Source organism: Gymnoscopelus braueri, assembly GCF_963280865.1.
Source record: "Gymnoscopelus braueri genome assembly, chromosome: 10".
NCBI classification, from domain to species: Eukaryota; Metazoa; Chordata; class Actinopteri; order Myctophiformes; family Myctophidae; genus Gymnoscopelus; species Gymnoscopelus braueri.
Genome location: NC_137611.1, coordinates 3828665 through 3850004, shown reverse-complemented (window position 1 = coordinate 3850004; position 21340 = coordinate 3828665). Strand labels below are relative to the sequence as shown.

Genomic DNA, 21340 nt, shown 5'->3' with positions numbered 1-21340 from the left:
CACACACACACACACACACACACACACACACACACACACACACACACACACACACACGCACACCAAAAAAAATGATGAAACATAACAGACTCTCATAGCCAGTGGGGAAAGCGTGATGAAAGCGGGTAGATCTGGATGAAGAGAAAATAAATAATGAATTCAAACGGGCGAAGCCCCGAGTTCCAGCGCATGTTCTATCACATGAGATCAGATAGCAACATCTGTCTTAAAGAGTTTTTATTATGAATAATAATACATGTGCTTTTATGAACATCGTCCCGGGCCTCCTTTTTGGAGTCAGAGTAACCGTGTTAAGCCATGAAGGCCGGGGGAACGCATCTGTGTCATTTTGACACGATTTTTTTTTTGGCTATTCAAAAATAGCAGATCTACAAGCTCGTAGCTTTTTTTGAAAGAAATCGTGAACATTGTTGCAAATCTTTGAATATTGTAATTTAAAGCAATTTTTTTTTTAACTCAAACCTTTGCTTCTGGGGGTCCCCTGGGGGGGGGGGGGGGGGGAGGGGGGGGGGGGGGGGGTGGGGGGGGGGGGGGGGGGGGGGGGGGAGGAGTCCCCCAGAAGCAGAGATTAGAGTTACAAATGTTCACTTTAAAGAAAATATATATATATTCAAAGATTTGCACAATATTTCACAAAAAAAAAAATATAGCAGATCTACAAGCTCATAGATCTTGTTCTATGAGCTTGAACAAGAACATGAACAGGCACTCGGTGCCGCGGTATGAGCTTGTAGAATCTGCTGGTTTTTTTCTTTTATAGCCCAAATAAATCCAAAAATGGCAAAGATGCGTTCCTGGTCTTAAAGGGATAATACGTGCAGACAGTGGGGGGGTGCTGAGAGACAGATGATGATCCCATCAGAATATCTTGCCCTTAATAAATGGTCTGCCAGCTGGAAACACATTCATATGGAGGCTGTCGTCGGGTAGAAAGCTTGTAAGTAAGTCCATAAGGAGATACAAGCCTGTGCTCCATTAGATCCAGTAGTAGTTATTTACTCATAAAGCCGTTGTTAATACTTTTTGTTGGATACATATTTTTCTAAACCCACACACTTTAACTACTTAAAAACAAAACAAAAAATTCAAAAGTAGCTACTTTTGTCGTCTTGTGTGACCGTCGTAGTATGACGAAGTAGGACACTAATTGACGGGGGGGAAAGAAAAATGGAAACATTGAAATATAGGGAGATTTCTGCCCGAAAGCAGTGGTGAAAAAAGTACTAAAATGTTTTACTTCAGTAAAAGTATCAATACTGCAATATAGAAAATACTCTGTTACAAGTAAAAGTCCAAGTACTTTGAGTAAAAAAACAAAAAGTATTGGCATAAAAAATGTACTTAAAGTGCGAAAAGTAAAAGTACTCATCATGCATCTGTGTCATTTTAAGATTTATTTGGCTATTCAAAAATAGCAGATCTACAAGCTCGTAGCGCGGCACTACGAGCTCGAACATTTTTAACTTCAAATCTTTGCTGCTGGGGGGTCCATGGAACAACATATTTTGAGATGGGGGGGGTTCTGCGGCCAAATACGTTTTGGGGGGGGTCGTTGAGCATGAAAAAGTTTTGGAACCACTGATATTAATAGCAACATACGTTTTTTTTCAAAAAAACTGTTAGGATTTGGAAGACATTTGTAGAATCCCCCCAGAAGCAAAGATTTGAGTTAAAAATTGTCGCTTTAAAAAATATATATTCAAAGATTTGCACAAAATGTTCATGATTTTTTTTTATAGCAGATCTACAAGCTCGTAGCGCGGCACTCGGTGCCACGCTACGAGCTTGTATATCTGCTATTTTTGAATAGCCAAATAAATCTAAAGATGACACACAGATGCGTCCCCGGTCTTCTGGGAACGCATCTGTGTCATTTGAAGATGTCTTTGGTTATTTTCTTTGAGAAATCATGAACATTTGTGCAAATCTTTACAAAATGTCATCTAAATCCTAAATCCTTTTTTAGTATGTTGTTAGGTCATTGCTTCTCAAACACCCCCCCAGATTTGAGTTAAAACATTTTAAGATTTTCAAAAAATAGCAGATCTACAAAGCAATGAGCTTGCATTGCTGCTATACCAAAAGTATAAAATAATGGTTATATTTCAAATCTAAAATGACTCAAATGCGTTCCGCCGGATTGAATGGGTTAATACAGACATGTTCCTGGAGAGGAGGAGAGGATGGTGGAATGGAGAGGAGGAGAGGATGGTGGAATGGAGAGGAGGAGAGGATGGTGGGATGAGAGGAGGAGAGGATGGTGGAATGGAGAGGAGGAGAGGATGGTGGAATGAGAGGAGGAGAGGATGGTGGAATGAGAGGAGGAGAGGATGGATGGAATGGAGAGGAGGAGAGGATGGTGGAATGCCACAAAGAACTCGACCACATTCGTTCATCTGAGACTCATTGTCCAAACTGACAGGAGACTGACATCAGAACCTCCCTCTCTCTCTCTCTCTCTCTCTCTCTCTCTCTCTCTCTCTCTCTCTCTCTCTCTCTCTCTCTCTCTCTCTCTCTCTCTCTCTCTCTCTCTCTCTCTCTCTCTCTCTCTCTCTCTCTCTCTCTCTCTCTCTCTCTCTCTCTCTCTCTCTCTCTCTCTCTCTCTCTCTCTCTCTCTCCAAGCGTTGCCCATATTTTGTGACAGAACCAAGCGAACAGGTCTACAAAACAAACCCAGAAGAAGCAAATAGGCCACACACACACGCGCACACACACACACGACCTTAACACATATAGCACCAAAATCAGTTGAAACCACTTCATATGTACATAGGCTATTTGAAAATAGCAGATCTACAAGTGGGGATCTCTGGCACAACATATTTTCAGATGGGGTCCACGGACACATACAAATTAATTTGGAGCTTGTCCTTGACAACATGCTTTAGAAACATGCCCACAAAACCACCACTATTTACAAGTGACTTCACAGAAAAAAAACAAAGTCACTTATAATAAGCAGACTTGGCAACACCCGTGTCCTCAAACTCTACAGAGTCTGAGCTTTAACCAGAGAGCGTTGAGTTCCTCCTGTGTGGACAGCAGCGGTGGAAAGTAACTGAGTACATCTTCTTTAAGTACTGTACCCAAGTACAATTTTGAGGTATTTGTACTTCACCTGAGTAAATATCGCACTTTTACTCCACTACAATTATTTGAAAAACTTTAGTTGATAGTTACTTTTCAGATATAAATTATGATATTATGAAACATACATGAACCACTTTGGCCCTATTTTATACAGAGGCTGTTTGAACATAGCCGATCTACAAGCTCACAACGCGTCGCATCGCGACGCGTTGTGAGCTTGTAGATCTGCTATTTTCAAACATTTTTGTACTTTTACTTTTGGTACCTTAAGGTCCTATTTGGTCCAATTATTAGAAAACTTTAGTTGATAGTTACTTTTCAGATATAACTTATGATATTATGAAACATACATTAACCACTTTGGCCCTATTTTATACATAGCTGATCTACAAGCTCGTGAGCTTGTAGATCTGCTATTTTCAAACATTTTAGCACTTTTACTTTTGGTACTTTAAGTACATTTTGATGCTAATACTTTTGTACTTTTGTCATATTTTTTATTCCGGACTTTTACTTGTAACAGAGTACTTCTACATTGCAGTATTGATACTTTTACTTGGAGTACTTTTTCCACCACTGTGTGGACAGCATAAAAAGTGGTACACAGTGTCTTTTCATTTTTTTTCTCCTCTCTCTCTCTTTGCCAACATCAACATGCACCAGCAGACGGTCCTGTTCTGTTCATTGTCTGTAGCCTGTGTGTCACTGTGGTCAGAAACGTTCTGCCCTTCGGTCCCTAAGCAGTGTCCAAAACAACATGGCTGAATCCTATTATTGTGGAAAGTGGACAGAATAATAAGAGTATATATTTTACTAGAAAGCCGTATTTAAAACGCTGACATTTCTGATACCATGTTCCCCCGAGGTGGAAACAAATAAATAACATTTTTAGAATGTTTTATTTTTGTCGGGTCAAATGCAAAAACAATGTGAAGTGAACCACATAAAAGCAGAAGCAATATCATTCAACACACAGTGTCCGTTCTTTGTGCACAGCTGTGTTCTCCCCTTCTTCTTTTTCTCACTCCATATGGAATATGTATTTCAGGGAAAAGCCAATTTGAAGTGAACCGCATAAAAAAAAGTGAACCAAATATCATTTAACCCATTAAGACCGGGAACGCATCTGTGTCATTTTTTAGATTTCTTTGGGCTATTCAAAACATAGCAGATCTACAAGCTCATAGCGTGGCACCGAGTGCGCGCTATGAGCTTGTAGATCTGCTATGTTTTGAAAAATCGTGAACATTTGTGAAAATCTTTAAATATAGCACCTATATATATGTATATATATATATATATATTATATTATATATATATAGTATATATTATATATATATATATATACTATATATATATAATATTATATATATATATATATATTATTATTTTTTTAAGCAAACTTAGTAACTCAAATCTTTGCTTCTGGGGGATTCTACAAATGTCTTCTAAATCCTAACATTTTTTATTTTTTTTTTACTTATGTTGCTATAATATCGGTGGTTCTCAAACTTTTTTCATGTCAAGGACCACCCAAAATTATATGCATTTGGCCATGGACCCCCCCATCTCAAAATATGTTGTTCCAGGGACCCCCCAGAAGCAAAGATATGAGTTAAAAATGATCGCTTTAAAAATATATATATATTCAGATTTGCACACATTTTCATGATTGAAAAAAAAAAAGAGATCTACAAGCTCATCATAGCGCGGCACCTCGGTGGCGGTGCCGGCCGCAATTTTGAGCTTGTAGATCTGCTATTTTTGAATAGCCCGAGGTATAAAAGTATAGTTAAAGTGGTTACACAGATGCTTTCCCCGTCTAAATGGCTTAACATAGCGTTCATTCTTTGTGTGTACTGTGTATTTTGTATTTATTTTTTTATGATGGAATACGTATTTCAGGGAAAGCGTCGTGTCTGTGTCTGCAGAAGGTTGTTTACCGACGCTAACCCGGAACAGAGTGGGAGACATTTAAAGAGTCTGGGAAATGACGTCCGTGTGGAAATGACGTAAACGGCGGAGACATAAACTGTGTAAGTGTATACCTATACGTCACCCCCCGTGTTTAGCCTACCGGTTGCGGAGCGTTCTTGGCCGTGAGCCAGAAACACAAAAAAATCGGGGGCAATATCCCACGAGGGGAGCCAAAAAGAGAGGCCCCTTGATTACAGTCAGTGGTGGAAAAAGTACTCACATGTTTTACTTAAGTAAAAGTATCAATACTGCAATGTAGAAATACTCTGTTACAAGTAAAAAGTCTGGAATTACTTGAGTAAAAGTACAAAAGTATTGTATCAAAATATACTTAATGTACAAAAGTACTCATTATGCAGAATGTCCCATTTCACAAGTTTTCAAAATGTATGAAAAAGCTTTTGAAAAATATCAGATCTACAAGCTCACAATGCGTCGCATCGCGACGCATTGTGAGCTTGTAGATCGGCTATTTTCAAATGGCCAAAATGTATATAGGGGCTGAAGTGGGTAATGTATGTTTTGGAATAACATCTAAATCTACTAAAACTATTAACTACAAGTTTTCAAATAATTGTAGTGGAGTAATTAAAAAGTACAATATTTGCCTCTGAGATGTAGTGGAGGAGTAGAAGTAAAAGCACTAAAAATTGGAAATGCTCCAGTAAAGTGTAAATACCTCAAAATTGTACTTAAAGTACTAGTACTTGAGTACTTAGTTAATTTACACCACCGGAGTTACACATGGTGTGTAAAACGTCTGTCCCGAGCCATGTTGTTCCTGTATGCGTCGCCTCTCTAATATTATAACAACAGAGAGAGGAGGAAGATGTCATTTGTCCAGACATGGTGAGTGGATGCAAAGCAAAGCAAAGCCAGGGCCGTTTATTTGAACAGCAATGACCTAATCTATGACAGAGGTCGCTGTACAGTTCCCTCTGTGTCCTGGAGATGGCTTTTCATAATTTAAGAAGTCATGTTTGCTATCCTTTTTTTTGGGGGGGGGGGGGGGGGGGGTTGTGTTTGGGGCAGTGGTGGAAAAAGTACTCAATCTTTCTTTTTTACTGAGGTAAAAGTATCAACACTGCAATGGAGAAATACTCTGTTAGGGCGCGCTCTCACACCAAAAGTTGGCTGGCCGCTGTTAAACGTAGGTGGTGCGCGGCCACAGTTTTTTTGCAGCCAGCGGATTCTAAAAAAAACGCTGTGACGCACCTGTCACTCACATTCAAGTTGGTCCCACTGAGGAGCACCATGTTGCTTCCTGAGTCTCGGGACGGTCCGCCTTCTGACTCACCCGATTGGACAGAGGGGGAAAATCAGCTCCTGCCTCCAGCAGTTTTCTGCTTCCAATGGACAAGTCGCGTAGAGCAGATAAACGCTCAGGTCTGCACGACATGCGGAAAAATCCGCTCCTGCGTGAATCCACGCATTTACATTTACATTGACAATGCATTGGTAGATTCTGCCCCAGAGGTAAAATAAAAGTGCGGTGAGAGCTGCGCACCTTACAAGTGAAAGTAAGTACAGTAGTATTGGCATCAAAATATATTCTTAAAAGGACCAAAAGTAAAAGTAGGCTATAGTCAAAATGTTCACAAGTTTTCAAATGTCTAAAATGTATACAAATCTTTTGAAAATAGCAGATCTACAAGCTTGCGACGCGTTGTGAGCTTCTAGATCTTCTATTTTCAAATAGCTGAAGGTTTTCAAATAATTCAATTGTAGTAAAAAGTAAAAAGTACAGAGATGTGGAAATACTCCAGTAAAGTATGTTACTCTGACATGTAGTGGAGTAGAAGTAAAAGTATTGAAAATTGGAGGAAAAAGAAAACTCCAGTAAAGTAAAAGTACCTCAACATTGCACTTGAGTACTTAGTTACTTTACAGCACTGTGTTTGGGGACATGATTAATCCTCTCCTAGGTCTAGAAAACAGTGTGTGATGATGTCATATTTATGATGATGTCATACTTAATGATGATGTCATATTTAATGCCGGCGCTCCAGTCACTTGGAGGATGAACTTCCCCCGACTGACCGTTGCCAGATTTTGCAGGATAAATAAGCAACCGGGTCCATACAAAAACAAGCCCAAGAGAAGCGACAAAGTGGAGCATGATCACAACACACCATTGGTGTAGAGTAACTGAGTACATTTACTCAAGTACTGCACTTAAGTACAATTTTGAGGTACTTCCAGATACAGATCTACAAGATCTGTATCTGGAACAGATCTACAAGCTCACATCGTGACGCATTGTGAGCTTTTAGATCTGTTATTTTCAAACCTTTAAGCACTTACACTTTTGGTACTTTAAGTACATTTTGACACCAATATTTTTGTACTTTTACTCAAGCAACATTTTGATTTCTGGACTTTTACTTACGGAGTACTTCTACATTGCAGTATTGATACTTTTACTTAAGTAAAAAGATTTGAGTACTTTTCCCACCACTGCTCATTAAGCTATACGTCCAACACAACAGTGTTGTGTGTGGCCACACACACACACACACACACACACACACACACACACACACACACACACACACACACACACACACACACACACACACACACACACACACACACACACACACACACATTGAGCTTTCTTTGATCCTGCAGATCTATCTATATGAAAATATAACTCGCCCGCTGTGTCCCTTGTGACAACAAATCACTAAATCCATGTGTGTGTGAAAAAGAAACAACTAATAAAAAAGCAGAAGAAAGCCTTTGCAGAGCCATGTGTGGCCCATAGGGGGCATGCAGGAGCCTATCTCTTGTTTTTGTAGAGTGGCCCGATGGGAACTCTACTTCCAATCTCAGGGCGGAGACTCTACGAGGCCATTGTGAGATTGTAGATCTGCTATTTTCAAAAGATTTTTATACTGTTTGAAAACTGTAATACTTGAATTACATTTTGATGACAATTCTACACTGCAGTATTAATACTTTTACTTAAGTAAAACATTTGAGTACTTTTTCCACCACTGAGTGTCTCACCCTGCATGCAGAACATAACAACAGAGACCTGTCTAACCTGTCTATTATTATTATTATTATTATTATTATTATTATTACCCTTATTATTATTATTATTATTATTATTATTATTAATTATTATTAATTCTCCAGTGCTGATGTGTTTCACATCCACAAGAAATGAACACTGAAAAATGAACTATTGTTAATGGTGACTGCCATCTTGTGGAAATGTATTGAATTACAGCTAAAGTTTCAGACATTAAACCTTTTGGCCACATTCAGTCATCTATGTGTCCGTACACAGACACATGTGTCCGTGGCAAGACTTGGCCTTGACTGTGGCAAATGTTAGATTATTATTTTTTTTACATAAAATTATAATGTTCTTACTATTGATCACTGAACGTCTCCAGGTTTTCCTCAGAATATGTATGACACTTATTCACCATGACACTATGGCACATTAGGAGTCCATCAGGACAGTGGTTCTATAAAAAAATATATTTTTTTAAGGACCCCCATAACTCTCAGAGTTACAGATCTGTAAGGGTCCATTTGGTTCCATGTGTACACTCTCAGAGTTACAGACCTGTAAGGGTCCATTTGGTTCCATTTGTACACTCTCAGAGTTACAGACCTGTAAAGGTTTGTGTGTTTCTGGTAAATCATTTTCCACTCATTCTTATATCCATGGCAAAGATAGAATTTTGACCAAAAATGTTCACCATTATGTAGCACATTTACAAACACAAATCACAAGGGGGGAAAACAAGAAACTTCACCCGGAAGATAAAATACTGTGATTTAGAGACCAGATTGTTATTCATTTTCATTTCATGTCATTTTAAATGACATATTTTCCAGAATTAATGTTTCACCGTTGCACGATGTTGCGCGGTGAACGTAGGGGTCACAGTTTGGGGCCCAGATTGAGTGTGACGTTCCTCCGTGGGCCAAGTGAGCATCAATCACCCAGAGAAATGGAGAGCCCCGTGTATATCACCATCATCTTCCTGACCTAACCTTGTGAAAGTTCCTACGCACACAAACATGTCAGCCCAAGCCATCAGTAAGGCTGGACAGACAGCAGGGAGAGGAGAGGAAGAGGAGAGGAAGAGGAGAGGTGACTGATGGGGCGTCTTAATACACACAGCTCCTCATCTCTGAGCAGTCTGGTCTGGAGGAGCCTCTGACCTCCAAATGTGTTCCGTTTTGACTTTCTTTGAAACTCAACTTGGTTGCTAAGCAGTGTTGCCAGATTTTGCGAGAGAAATAAGCAACCTTCTATGAAAACAGGGCCGAAAGAAGCGACTAATATAGGCCACATGAGAACTCTGACCCTATATATATATACATTGGCTATTTAAAAATAGCCGATCTACGAGTTCACAACGCGACGCGATGCGACGTGTTGTGAACTTGTAGATCGACAAAAAATGAATAAAAGTTCAAATTGTGGAATATTTTCAAATCCACACCTTTTTCAGAAGGGGGGGTGGGGGTGTCTGCAGACAATACATACACATATTATTTTTTTTTGGGGGGGGGGGTCTTTGACATGAAAAGGTTTGAGAACCACTGGTTTATACAACATTTAGGAAACTAGCCTAACAAAGCAACTACACTTTAGAAACAAGCCCCCCAAAAAAATGCAACAAGCATTTACAATATTTGCAAGCTTTACAAACAAAAACAAGCCAAAAGTCGCTTACATTAAGCAGACATGGCAACTCTGTTGCTAGGCAGAACGGAGGGATATTGGTTGGCGTGGTAACGTGGGCTGACAAAACATTCTGTCAGGGATGACTGAGGAACGACTGGAGTCATGTTGAGATCAATGGTGTACCTTTTAACCACATGAACGCTAGCGTCCCTATTCTCTCTCTCTCTCTCTCTCTCTCTCTCCATCCGATGTTTCCTGATAAATGAATGAGATCGTCTCTGTCAACGGAGATGTTACACCAGTGTTGATTTCGTCGACTAAAACTAATGTTGGTCGACTGCCTTTTTTCACTGACGAAAACTAAGTGAAAACTAAATAAAAACTAAGCTACGATGACTAAAACTATGACTAAATATATTAACAATTTTTTCAACAAATAAAAACTAGACTAAAATGTTAGTGAGGGATCTAGTGGAGAAGAGAGGTCATTTTATGTTTGGTTGCGCTCGGGTGTTCCGCTCTGAAAATAGCAGATCTACAAGCTCACAACGTGTCGCGCTGCGACGCTTCGTGAGCTTGTACATCGGCTATTTTCAGACTATACATCCGACGTTTGTAGCTGTAGCTCTAGCGACAAAGACACAATCGGCTATATTCTATTTTTTTTTTTACAATATTCAAAAATTGTGTCTGTTGCAAGACCCCCAAACACCCAGTGACCCCAGGAAACAACGCTGATGATGTGTCCAAGTTTGTGCACCAGTAGAGGTTTTTGTTTTGTTATAAGAATGTATCTGCCATATTTGGCCAACTACAGCAACGATAAATTAAAATCAACATATGAAGAAAATGAATATTGTAAGTGTCCATATATTCTTTGTAAAGCTACAGGGAGCCACTAGGGCGGGGCTAAAGAGCCGCGGGTTGCTGAGGCCTAACGGGTTAAATGGATATAGCTCTGGAGGGGAGGTACGGTACCTGTCTCCACTTTGGAGTGGTCGGTCCTCTCGGTCACCTTCTCCTGGCTGATGAGGTAGTCCACGATCCTCACGCCGATGGGCGGCTCCGTGTGGTTCCACTCCATGATGACCAGAGAGCTGCTGGGCTCGTAGGCGTGGGACAGCCTGAGCCTGCATGGAAACACAGAGAAATATAAATACATATATATATATTATATATATACATATATAAATACAGACTGAGCCTGCATGGCAACACAGAGACAAATACATCCACAAACCTGCTTCCTGCTTTTTTTTTTTTTTTTACTGTAATTGGTCAAAATTGTAAATGGTCTCGGTGGAAATAACCTCATATGTCCATGACTTTACTTTTCAGGATTGAAATTCAAAGATTAAAGTTAAAGTAGTACAAGCTCCACCTGCTACTTGTGATGCTTTTGTGTGACGCAGCATGTAGTATGATCAAGTAGGGCTTTAATTTACCCCCAAAAACTAGGTTTCTGCCGACAGCATCTAAATTATAGCCTGACACTCAGCCTGAATGTTCATTTGGTTTCTCTCCATTATTCAGTCTGAAAGCCCTCTCAGTGCAGCCCATTTCTGAGATTGGGGCGTGGCCAAAATGGGACTCTTTAGCGATTGGTTCATATTGGATTAACCCGATCGGGCCGGGCCGCCGGTTAGATTTTCAACAGAGAAAACCCCGCCTTCTACAGCGTCACCAGACCCTGAATACGAGGCTAGCAATTTCAGGGGCTGGAGCCAGGCTAACTAAATTATAAAATCAACGTCCAAACTATGTGGGTGGTGTAACAGGAAAAAAAATCCCAAATTACTTTGGCAACTTTTAGACGGTATACTTTTAGAAGTGGACCATTATCCCAATTAATGTGACAATACATGATACATGCTATTGTATTTGTATAATTCACTAACATGGGGTGGGGTAGTGGGTTAGGGTTATAGGGTATAATGTACTAACATGGGGTGGGGCAGTGGGTTAGGGTTATAGGGTATAATGTACTAACATGGGGTGGGGTAGCGGGTTAGGGTTATAGGGTATAATGTACTAACATGGGGTGGGGTAGTGGGTTAGGGTTATAGGGTATAATGTACTAACATGGGGTGGGGCAGTGGGTTAGGGTTATAGGGTATAATGTACTAACATGGGGTGGGGTAGTGGGTTAGGGTTATAGGGTATAATGTACTAACATGGGGTGGGGTAGTGGGTTAAGGTATAATTCACTAACATGGGGTGGGGTAGCGGGGCGCAGGTGGGCAGACCGTCTGAACCAAAGGCACTGGAGTCACAGCGACACCAGTCATCAATGACGTCTCCTTTCCCCGAACACCACAGCATGCTCATCATCGCCTCCTGCAGGGCCTAGAGGGAGGGGGGGAGAGAGAGAGAGAGAGAGAGAGAGAGAGAGAGAGAGAGAGAGAGAGAGAGAGAGAGAGACAGAGAGACAGAGAGACAGAGAGACAGAGAGACAGAGACAGAGAGAGAGAGATTTGTTTAACCCAATAAGACAGGAAGACGATTCTACAAATGCCTTTAAAAAAAAAATAGCGGATGTACAAGCTCGCAGCGCTGCATGAAGTGACGCACTGTGAGCTTGCACATCTGCTATTTTTGAATAGACAAATTGTCAAGCTTTCCGGGTTGTAATAATTTTTTAAGGACGATTGTGGCCTATAAGTTTCCGTCATTGTCAACTTCAGCCATACATACAGTATCGTACACAAACAGACCATTTTGCCGTTAATTGCTTCATCGTTAGAGGCTGCCGTTTGTCGCTGTACGTTTGTTTACATTTCGTCCAAAGTCATTATTCAGAAACTGTCAAAACTCGAAATAACTTGAATAATTGAGTCAATGTTACAGCAGCTGCACGTTTAATAAAGTCGCAGACATTGTACATTCAGCTCCAGGTTCCTAATTTCTGTGACACTATTCAAACCAATGGACCCTTGATGTGCAGCATTACCTTATTACCCACCTGGAGCACGTTTCTGGTGGCAAATTGATTTTGAAAGCCGCTCTAAATTGGAAGCGGAAAGCACCATCTCCGTCGAAGATCAAACAAACCAAGGTATATACACCATTGGTTTACAAAGTGGTGGTCCGGGGACCCCAAGGGATCCTTGGGGGGGCTCCAGGGGGTCCCCAGCTAAATATGTTAATATATAGCATTACAATAATGTTAACAACTTTAACCTTTTATACTTTGGCCATTCAAAAAGAGTAGATATATGGGATGATGATGATAACCCACATAACACACAGCAGCAGAAGGAAGAAGAGAGAGAAGCGCATTGACATCTCTATATTGCCACCTATAGCCTCCTGCTGTGTCTCTGTGTGAAGCAGCAGAGACACAGAGGCAGTTCAATACAAGTCACAGCGGCGGAGATGGTGGCCGACCAACGCCAGCATGATGCCCCAGAAAGGTTAGCGAGCACGCTGCGCCGCTGAAGCTGTTTTTCTGAGGCATACTACTGAGACGGAGGAAATGTAATTAACCCATTAAGACCTGGAACGCATCTGTGTCACTTTAGATTTCTTTGGCTATTCAAAAATAGCAGATATACAAGCTCATAGCGCGGCACCGAGTGCCGCGCTATGAGCTTGTAGATCTGCTATTTTTGAAAAATTGTGAAAAAATTTTTTTTTATATTTTTTTCAAAAAACAGTTTTTTTTGAGAATCGCCTCAGGTCTTAAAGGGTTAAAGTCAAGAATCAATAAAAGGTACGCAACGGAAAAGTTTGCTGCTGCAGCTCTCTGGTCAAACCCCCCGTCCCCCCCCTCCTCATCCCCCTTTCTACTCCAGCATTCAGTTCAGTCCTTTGTAGCAATTATAACAACACAGGTTTTCAGTCCTTGTTGATTACACTGACAAGCACACGCCTGAACGCACGTGCACATACACGCACACTCATGTGCATGTTTGTATTACTACATTTGTGGGGATGTCAAAAAGCTTTTTTCCATGACAAATGCTAGGTTTACTTAAAGGATCTACACCATGAATTTAAAAAAAATATTTGATATTTAATATCATATGGTGTATGTCCCTCAAACCTTTTTCAAAAGGTTTGAGCCTAAATCATCACTCAGATATACTCATCCCAAGTCAATTGTCTCTGGCTTATACAGCACTTTCAGCTGCAATACCAAAACGTCCTCTTGGGCAGGGGGGGGCTACTGAGCAATTCTGTCTGTTAATAATAAAAAAAATATATATATGTATATTTAAAAAAGAAAAAAGAATGGAAATATTCTGCATAAAAAGAAGCATCTAAGAAAAATACAAAATCGAGAAAAAAAAACACTTTGAACATTTTTGAACAATTCCACCAAGTGTTTGAGGTGCCTGTATTTGTTCGTAGACCCCCACTTAGGGGGGGTAGAAAAAGTTTCGGAGCGATTCGGGCACTTTTCATTTAACATTGGGTTTGCCATCATTAATGTTTGTGACATCATAAACATTTCCATTCTGAGATCGCCTGTTCAGACACGCCCATTCTGGAAATCCATGAAATGAGAAGGAATGACTGAATTTAATTTTTTTTTTTTTTTAAATGGGGACCCCAAAAAATACAAAAAAACAAGAAAAAAGTGATTTTCATGGTGTAGACCCTTTAACCTTAAACAAAAAAAATCCCTGTATCCATAACCCTAAAACTAAACCTAAACTAATCTCAGCCCCTCACCCACCCGACAGAGCTTCGCAATGCCAAAACGCCGGGCGGTGCGAGCTTGTACATCAGTTTTTTTTTTTTTTACTGAAATATCATGAAAGTGTGCAAACTACTGATTTTTTTGTAGAATCGGCCTCAGGTCAAATTTTACCCTCTCTCACGGCCGATCTACACCAGACTTTTCAAAGAGCGCGTATGCGTGGCGTGTAGGTACAGCACGTTTGTTTAGATCAATGATACCGGCTCCACCAGGCGCGCGGATACGTGAGTCCCGCATACGCAAACTTTAAACTACGACGAAAAGTGTGTGTGTGCGTATATGTGTGCGTGTGTGCGAAAATTCTCTGGTGTATATTGGCCGTCACACGCGCACACACACACACACGCACGCACGCACACACATGCACACACGCACACACACACGCACACACACACACACACAAACACAAGCGCATACACACGCGCGCACACACACACAAACACACACGCACAGTGCCGCACACTAGGGGTGGGACCATATGGGTACCTCACGATACGATATATATCACGATATTAGGCCCACGATAACAATATATATCACGATATTCGACGATGTTCGATATATTGCGATATCACGATATTCGATATATATTGCAAGAAATTTCACCAACGATATATCACGATATCTGAAAATATCGATATATTGCGATATCACGATATATTGCATGAAAATTCACCAACGATATATCACGATAGTCCTTGTATTCAATTCATAAACACATAAAATAGCACCAAACAGTTCAAAATCATCATTACACAAATACAGAGTAGGAAAAACAACTTATCACAAACCAGTGGTGGAAAGTAACTAAGCACATTTACTTAAGTACTGTACTTAAGTACAATTTTTAGGTATTTGTACTTTACTTGAGTATTTCCAATTTCCAATACTTTTACTTCTACTCCACTACATCTCAGAGGCAAATATTGTACTTTTACTCCACTACAATTATTTGAAAACTTTAGTTACTAGTTACTTTTCAGATATAAATTATGATATAATGAAACATACAATAACCACTTTAAACCTATTTTAAACCTAGGCTATTTGAAAATAGCAGATCTACAAGCTCACAACGCGTCGCATCGCGACGCGTTGTGAGCTTGTAGATCGGCTATTTTCAAATATTTAGTACTTTTACTTTTGGTACTTTAAGTACATTTTGATGCCAATACTTTTGTACTTTTACTCAAGTACATTTTTAATTCTGGACTTTTATTTGTAACAGAGTATTTTTACATTGCAGTATTGGTACTTTTACTTAAGTAAAGAATTTGAGTACTTTTTCCACCACTGTCACAAACTAAAAAAATATATATATATATATATATATATAATATCGATATTTTTCGGGAGGATATCGATTATTTATCGCGGGAGAAAGTATCGCGATATATCGATATATCGTCCCACCCCTACCGCACACACACACCCGCCCACCTGGTAGGTCTCGTTGTTGGACACCAGTTCGTAGAGCGGAGCGGCCTTGGTGATCTGCAGCAGGACGGGCTCAGACTGCGTCCTCGTCCCGGCCGACCCGGGGCTCATGTGACAGAGGTGGCACGAGCGCGGGCACTGCCCCTGGCTGGAGCAGTCCATGCGCACGCCCGCCGCCAGCCGCTTGGCGCCCGTGTCCAGCAGACTGGCGATGTAGGCCGGGTAGGTCAGGGTCCGCGGCTCCTTGTCCCGCTCCTCTGACTCCTCTGACGGAGAGTTACCTGGAGGAGAGGAGGCGGGGGGAGGGGTTAGATTAGGACAGCTGATTGGAGGAGAGGAGACAGGAGGAGGGGTTAGATTAGGACAGCTGATTGGAGGAGAGGAGACAGGAGGAGGGGTTAGATTAGGACAGCTGATTGGAGGAGAGGAGACAGGAGGAGGGGTTAGATTAGGACAGCTGATTGACTGAATGATTACAGCATTCCATCCATTACATGGCCTGGACTCAGTGGTGGAAAAAAGTACTCAAATATGTTACTTAAGTAAAAGTATCAATACTGCAATGCAGAAATAAATACTCTATTACAAAGTAAAAGTCCGGTAATCAAAATTTACTTGAGTAAAAGTACAAACGTATTGGCATCAAAATATACTTAAAGTACCAAAAGTAAAAGTACTCGTCATTATGCAGAATGTCCCTTTTCACAAGTTATCATTATGTCTAAAATGCATAAAATCGTCTTCAAAATAGCCGATCTACAAGCTCACAACGCGTCGCATTGTGACGCGTTGTGAGCTTGTAGATCTGCTATTTTCATACATTTTAGTACTTTTACTTTTGGTACTTTAATATTCAGTGCCAATGACGTCGCCGACGTCATAAAAAAAAAAACAGAACCCAAGATATGATGATTTGAAGATTTGCTGCTCCATTCACTTCTTGTTTAACTTCTTACTGAAAAAGGCTGTATCTCGCTTCCTAAGCACTTTTTTTTTTACAATGTATTTTTGGCCTTGGCACAGGGATGATGATAAAGCCAGAAACAAGCATACATACAATACCATACATTGGCTGGCGTAACAGAGGAGACAGCAGCATGGAATAAGGGTAGCCCTGAAACATGACTGTCATACCATGACAGTCATGGTGCCGAGTCCCCCTGGTCTAAAGTTGTGTTTGATTTATTCACATTGCCATCTCTCACATAAACATAAACGTTCAGATTTCAAATATAAAGTGCTTACCACCGAGCCACGGATGTTACAAGGCGACGCGGACCGCGATGAGTACCCGTATCTCCCGTATTGTTCAATAAAAAGCATTTTAATCCCATCGCCGGCCATTTTCTTTTTCTTTTTTTTTCTTTTTTGTAATGTATCAGAGTGCAATACACCTCCCAACCATTAGTGTCGCATGGTTGAAAGTATCGGAGACAATTTGGAGAAAATGGCCGGCGATGGGATTAAAATGCTTTTTATTTAACAATACGGGAGATACGAGTACTTATCGCCTTGTAACATCCGTGGCTCGGTGGTAAGCACTTTATATTTGAAATCTGAACATTTATGTTTATGTGAGAGATGGCAATGTGAAAAAATCGAACACAACTTTAGACCAGGGGGACTCGGCACCATGACGCTTGTATACAAGCGTCATGTGAACCATGGCGCTTGTATACAAGCGTCATGTGAACCATGGCTAGGAATAAGGGCATACTTTTTTACCATACTTACTATTTCACCAGGCAGCCAATATGCCGATACATTTAGAAAAGCCATGCCTTCCAGCTCTTGTCCTCCTCAGGTACACCAACCTTACAGCAAGGGGATCCCCTGAATGCAAGCAGCTCAGCCATTCTATTCCTGTGCCAATAAACCCCACCCTTAATTAGAAACAAGGAGCACCTGGCTGATACTGGTCAGCCAGGTGTCCACTGCCCCCTACATTATCTCCATACCAGATGATTCAGTAGTTCTAAAGAGTAACGTCATTAGCTATTCCACATAAGGATGTCATCAACGAATGACATCACAACATCGTCATCACATCCAATATAATTGTCCTTTTAAATGTTTTTTTATTTTATTTTCCAACACAACTCTCTTCAGCAAATTTTAGCAACAACAAGCCCTGCCTTCTAACCGCTTCTGTAAATTAGTTGCTCTGATTCACAGTGGTGCTGGTGTGTGAAATGTTTCGCTGGACGATACATCTGAAAGGAGGACATGGGAATGACCTCTGCGCTGCTGTGGCAGTCGGACACAAGGTGTACTCATTTAGAGGTTACAATAACAGTAACAGGTACAGGAACAGCCGTGGTCAGATTGAAGTCCACATGTTGAACACAGTGTCTCTACGCTGGGTGAAGTTGGCCCCAGTGACGACTGCAAGACGAAAACGTCCCGTTGATGTTCCCTTCACAGCTGTTCTGGTAGAAGATATGGTCTATATCTGGGGGGGACGTCCTTACTGCAATGTGCTTTATTCATTTGATGTTGACAACCACAGATGGTCCAAACCCAATGTTTCTGGTACTGTTCCAGGGAGGAGGTACAACCACTCAGCCTGTGTCTTGAGGAAGGTCATGTACGTCTATGGAGGAGTCACCCAGCTGACTGGACCCACTAATGACATCTACAAGCTGGACACCACCACAATGGTCTGGTCTTTAATTAACACCAGAGGAACACCACCACCTGCTTCAACTGGTCATTCTGTCACCATCATCGGGACTAAGATGTTTGTATTTGGGGGCTACAGGCCCCTCGGGGAATATTACAACAACATCAGTGTGTTTGACACAGAGACCAACTGCTGGCTGAGCACACCTTCTGCACAGCGTCTTCCAAGAGGACGCTTTGGTCATTCAGCCTTTCCCTACAATGGAGAGCTGTACATATTTGGTGGCAACTTAGACCAGGACTTGATGTGGAAATTCAATCCACAGACGTGGTCATGGAAGAAGGTTAAGCCCAAAGGAAAAGCCCCGTGTGGGATGTCTTGGATGGGCTGTTGCATGGTGGGAGATCGTATTATCGTCTTTGGACTACAGCCCATATCTGATGACCTGTATGTCTTAGATGTAATGTCTAATCTGAAGATGTTATGCAAGCTAGCAGTTATTCAGTACCGTCTGGAGCAGTCTGAACTCCCTCATAACATCAGGTGGGAACTGGCTGTCATGACTGCCAACAATAACTGAAAACAACATAGGCCTGTAAAAAGAGAAACAAACGATCCCACTATAAATAAAGAAATAAAAAAACTGCAAGTGGCAACAAGGTCCAAGCATCTAATATAAGAAGATTATGACATGATGATAAAGAGAAAGATGATGAATTGAAAGATGATGGCTCTCAGAAGAAAAAATAAAAACATCATGTGGTTCACAGTGACATTTGTAGACCAAGGACCAGTGGAGATTATATCTCCATGCTGGCCTTAGTTGGAACGCCCCGGGATTCCCCAGAGGTAAGTGGCTGATGTGGGAAGACAGATTCTCTGCTGGAACTGTTACCTCCACGACCCTCTGGATAAGTGGATGAAGATGGATGGATGGATGGATGGATGGATGGATGGATGGATGGATGGATGGATGGATGGATTCACCACATTAAGACTAGAGAGACTTAACGAAAGACTAAGTCGAGTAGGCTGTCAGCCCTATAGCGTTATTCCGTTATAGGCAGCAATAGTCAGCGACCATATCAAACCATCAGGACTTGGACCTGTAACAGAGAGACCCTCTGTTACTGATGTTTGGCACTTTATAGCAGTTTGCACAGTTGTATTTTGCACAATGATTGTAAGTATTTATTGACTGATAATCATGAGGGGCAAGTGCAATGTGTAATATATATGACTGCAATGAAATATGTATGAGAGGTGCAATATGGCATGCATGGGTAATGCTAAGGGATTATTGAAAGCTTAACATGTACCAAGTGGTGCTGTTTGGTGGCCAGTGTAATTGGGCTGGACCAAGTCAGAATGGCAGAGGGGGGTTGTGATATATATATATTTGTAATTGCTTTGGAGATTGTGGTAGTGTTGTAGTAGTGTGAAGCATTGATATTTACTTGTTGTTCATTGAAAGTTATAAAGGGGGTACACCATGAATTTAAGTTTTTTTTTAAGATATACATATTTTTGGGCTCCCCAGAGTCCACTGAGACTGAGTGTTTTTTTTTTTAACACTCAGTCTTTCATCTTCATTTCATGGATTTTCTGAATGGGCGTGTCTGAACAGGCCATTTCACATTTCACCATTTAATAATCCTGCCCCCTCATTTTCAGTCTCCACCTCCCTTATTGTTTACAACCGGCGCCATTGGCCGTATTCTAATGAGGGCAGGGAAAAGCTTTCATCACAGAGGCTTAAGTGACGCACTCGCCAACACCAGCGCCCTAAGGTACGATTAGGACAGACTACATCGTACAGCACAATATTCTCCATTACAGGTGTAGCTGTTTGTTCTCCCTTTTCGTTTAAGTGTGCAGAGCTCCTCTTCATAAGGCCGGTGTGCTACATATTAATTAATAAGTTTGGCACTGAATGAGTTAAGTACATTTTGATACCAATACTTTTGTACTTTTACTCAAGTAAATGTTTTATTCCGGACTTTTACTTGTAACAGAGTACTTCGACATTGCAGTATTGATACTTTTACTTAAGTAAAACATTTGAGTACATTTTCCACCACTGGAAATCACCATACAATATAGGCTGTCTCAATGTGTGGCTGCTGAGTCAGCCATCACAAGTGGAGTAGAAGTAAAAGTACTAAAATTGGAAATACTCCAGTAAAGTACAAACACCTCATAATTGTACTTAAGTAAATGTACTTAGTTACTTCTCACCACAGGGTGCTACAGTACATCAAACTCCTGTGCAGTCGCTCTCCTGCATCAGGAAGCACAGATTTAATTCAAGTGTAAATATTTGGGTAAATAGAAGTTCAGAACAGCTGTACAACAAGGCAGCGTTCCCCACAGCAGCATGTGGTGAGGACATCCTGTGGAGTGATAGAGACGCTCTGAGAATAATATGAAACTTACAGCTCCCCTTCTTCAGGTTCTGGAGCTATACATTTACATAAAATGTTCACTTCTGTCAGGACTCAGGACAACTCATGAATGGATCACATTTATTGAATATAAAATGTATTTTGGTTTGGGCCAGGCCCGGCGCCAGGATGAAATGACTAAGGGTGCAATTGAAAATTGTGAGGGTGCACCCCAATGGCGACGCATGCATGCGTTATTGGGTGGATTTTGGACGTTTTGGGGCGTTTATTTGTTATTTTATTTCGGTTTTAGGGTCAGGGTTAGGTTAGGCTTATGTTATTTAATTCTTATTTTTGCCTGATTTTACCGATTTTTTTTATCAAAACATTTATTATAAAAAAATAAAATAAATACATTTCCAAAAAACATATAATTTTAAAACATA

At 40.8% G+C, this 21340-nt stretch overlaps 1 protein-coding gene across 1 annotated transcript in view; it reads right to left on the bottom strand.

The window, feature by feature from the left end:
* Nucleotides 1-21340, bottom strand: part of astn1 (astrotactin 1) — a gene marked incomplete at both ends in the record, with an annotated part of 727677 nt that overhangs the window by 64564 nt on the left and 641773 nt on the right. Inside the window, 3 exons of the mRNA XM_080440454.1 lie at nt 10724-10875; nt 11958-12091; nt 15891-16168. Of these exons, the coding sequence (XP_080296580.1) occupies nt 10724-10875; nt 11958-12091; nt 15891-16168 (564 nt within the window). The remainder of the gene's footprint in view (nt 1-10723; nt 10876-11957; nt 12092-15890; nt 16169-21340) is intronic.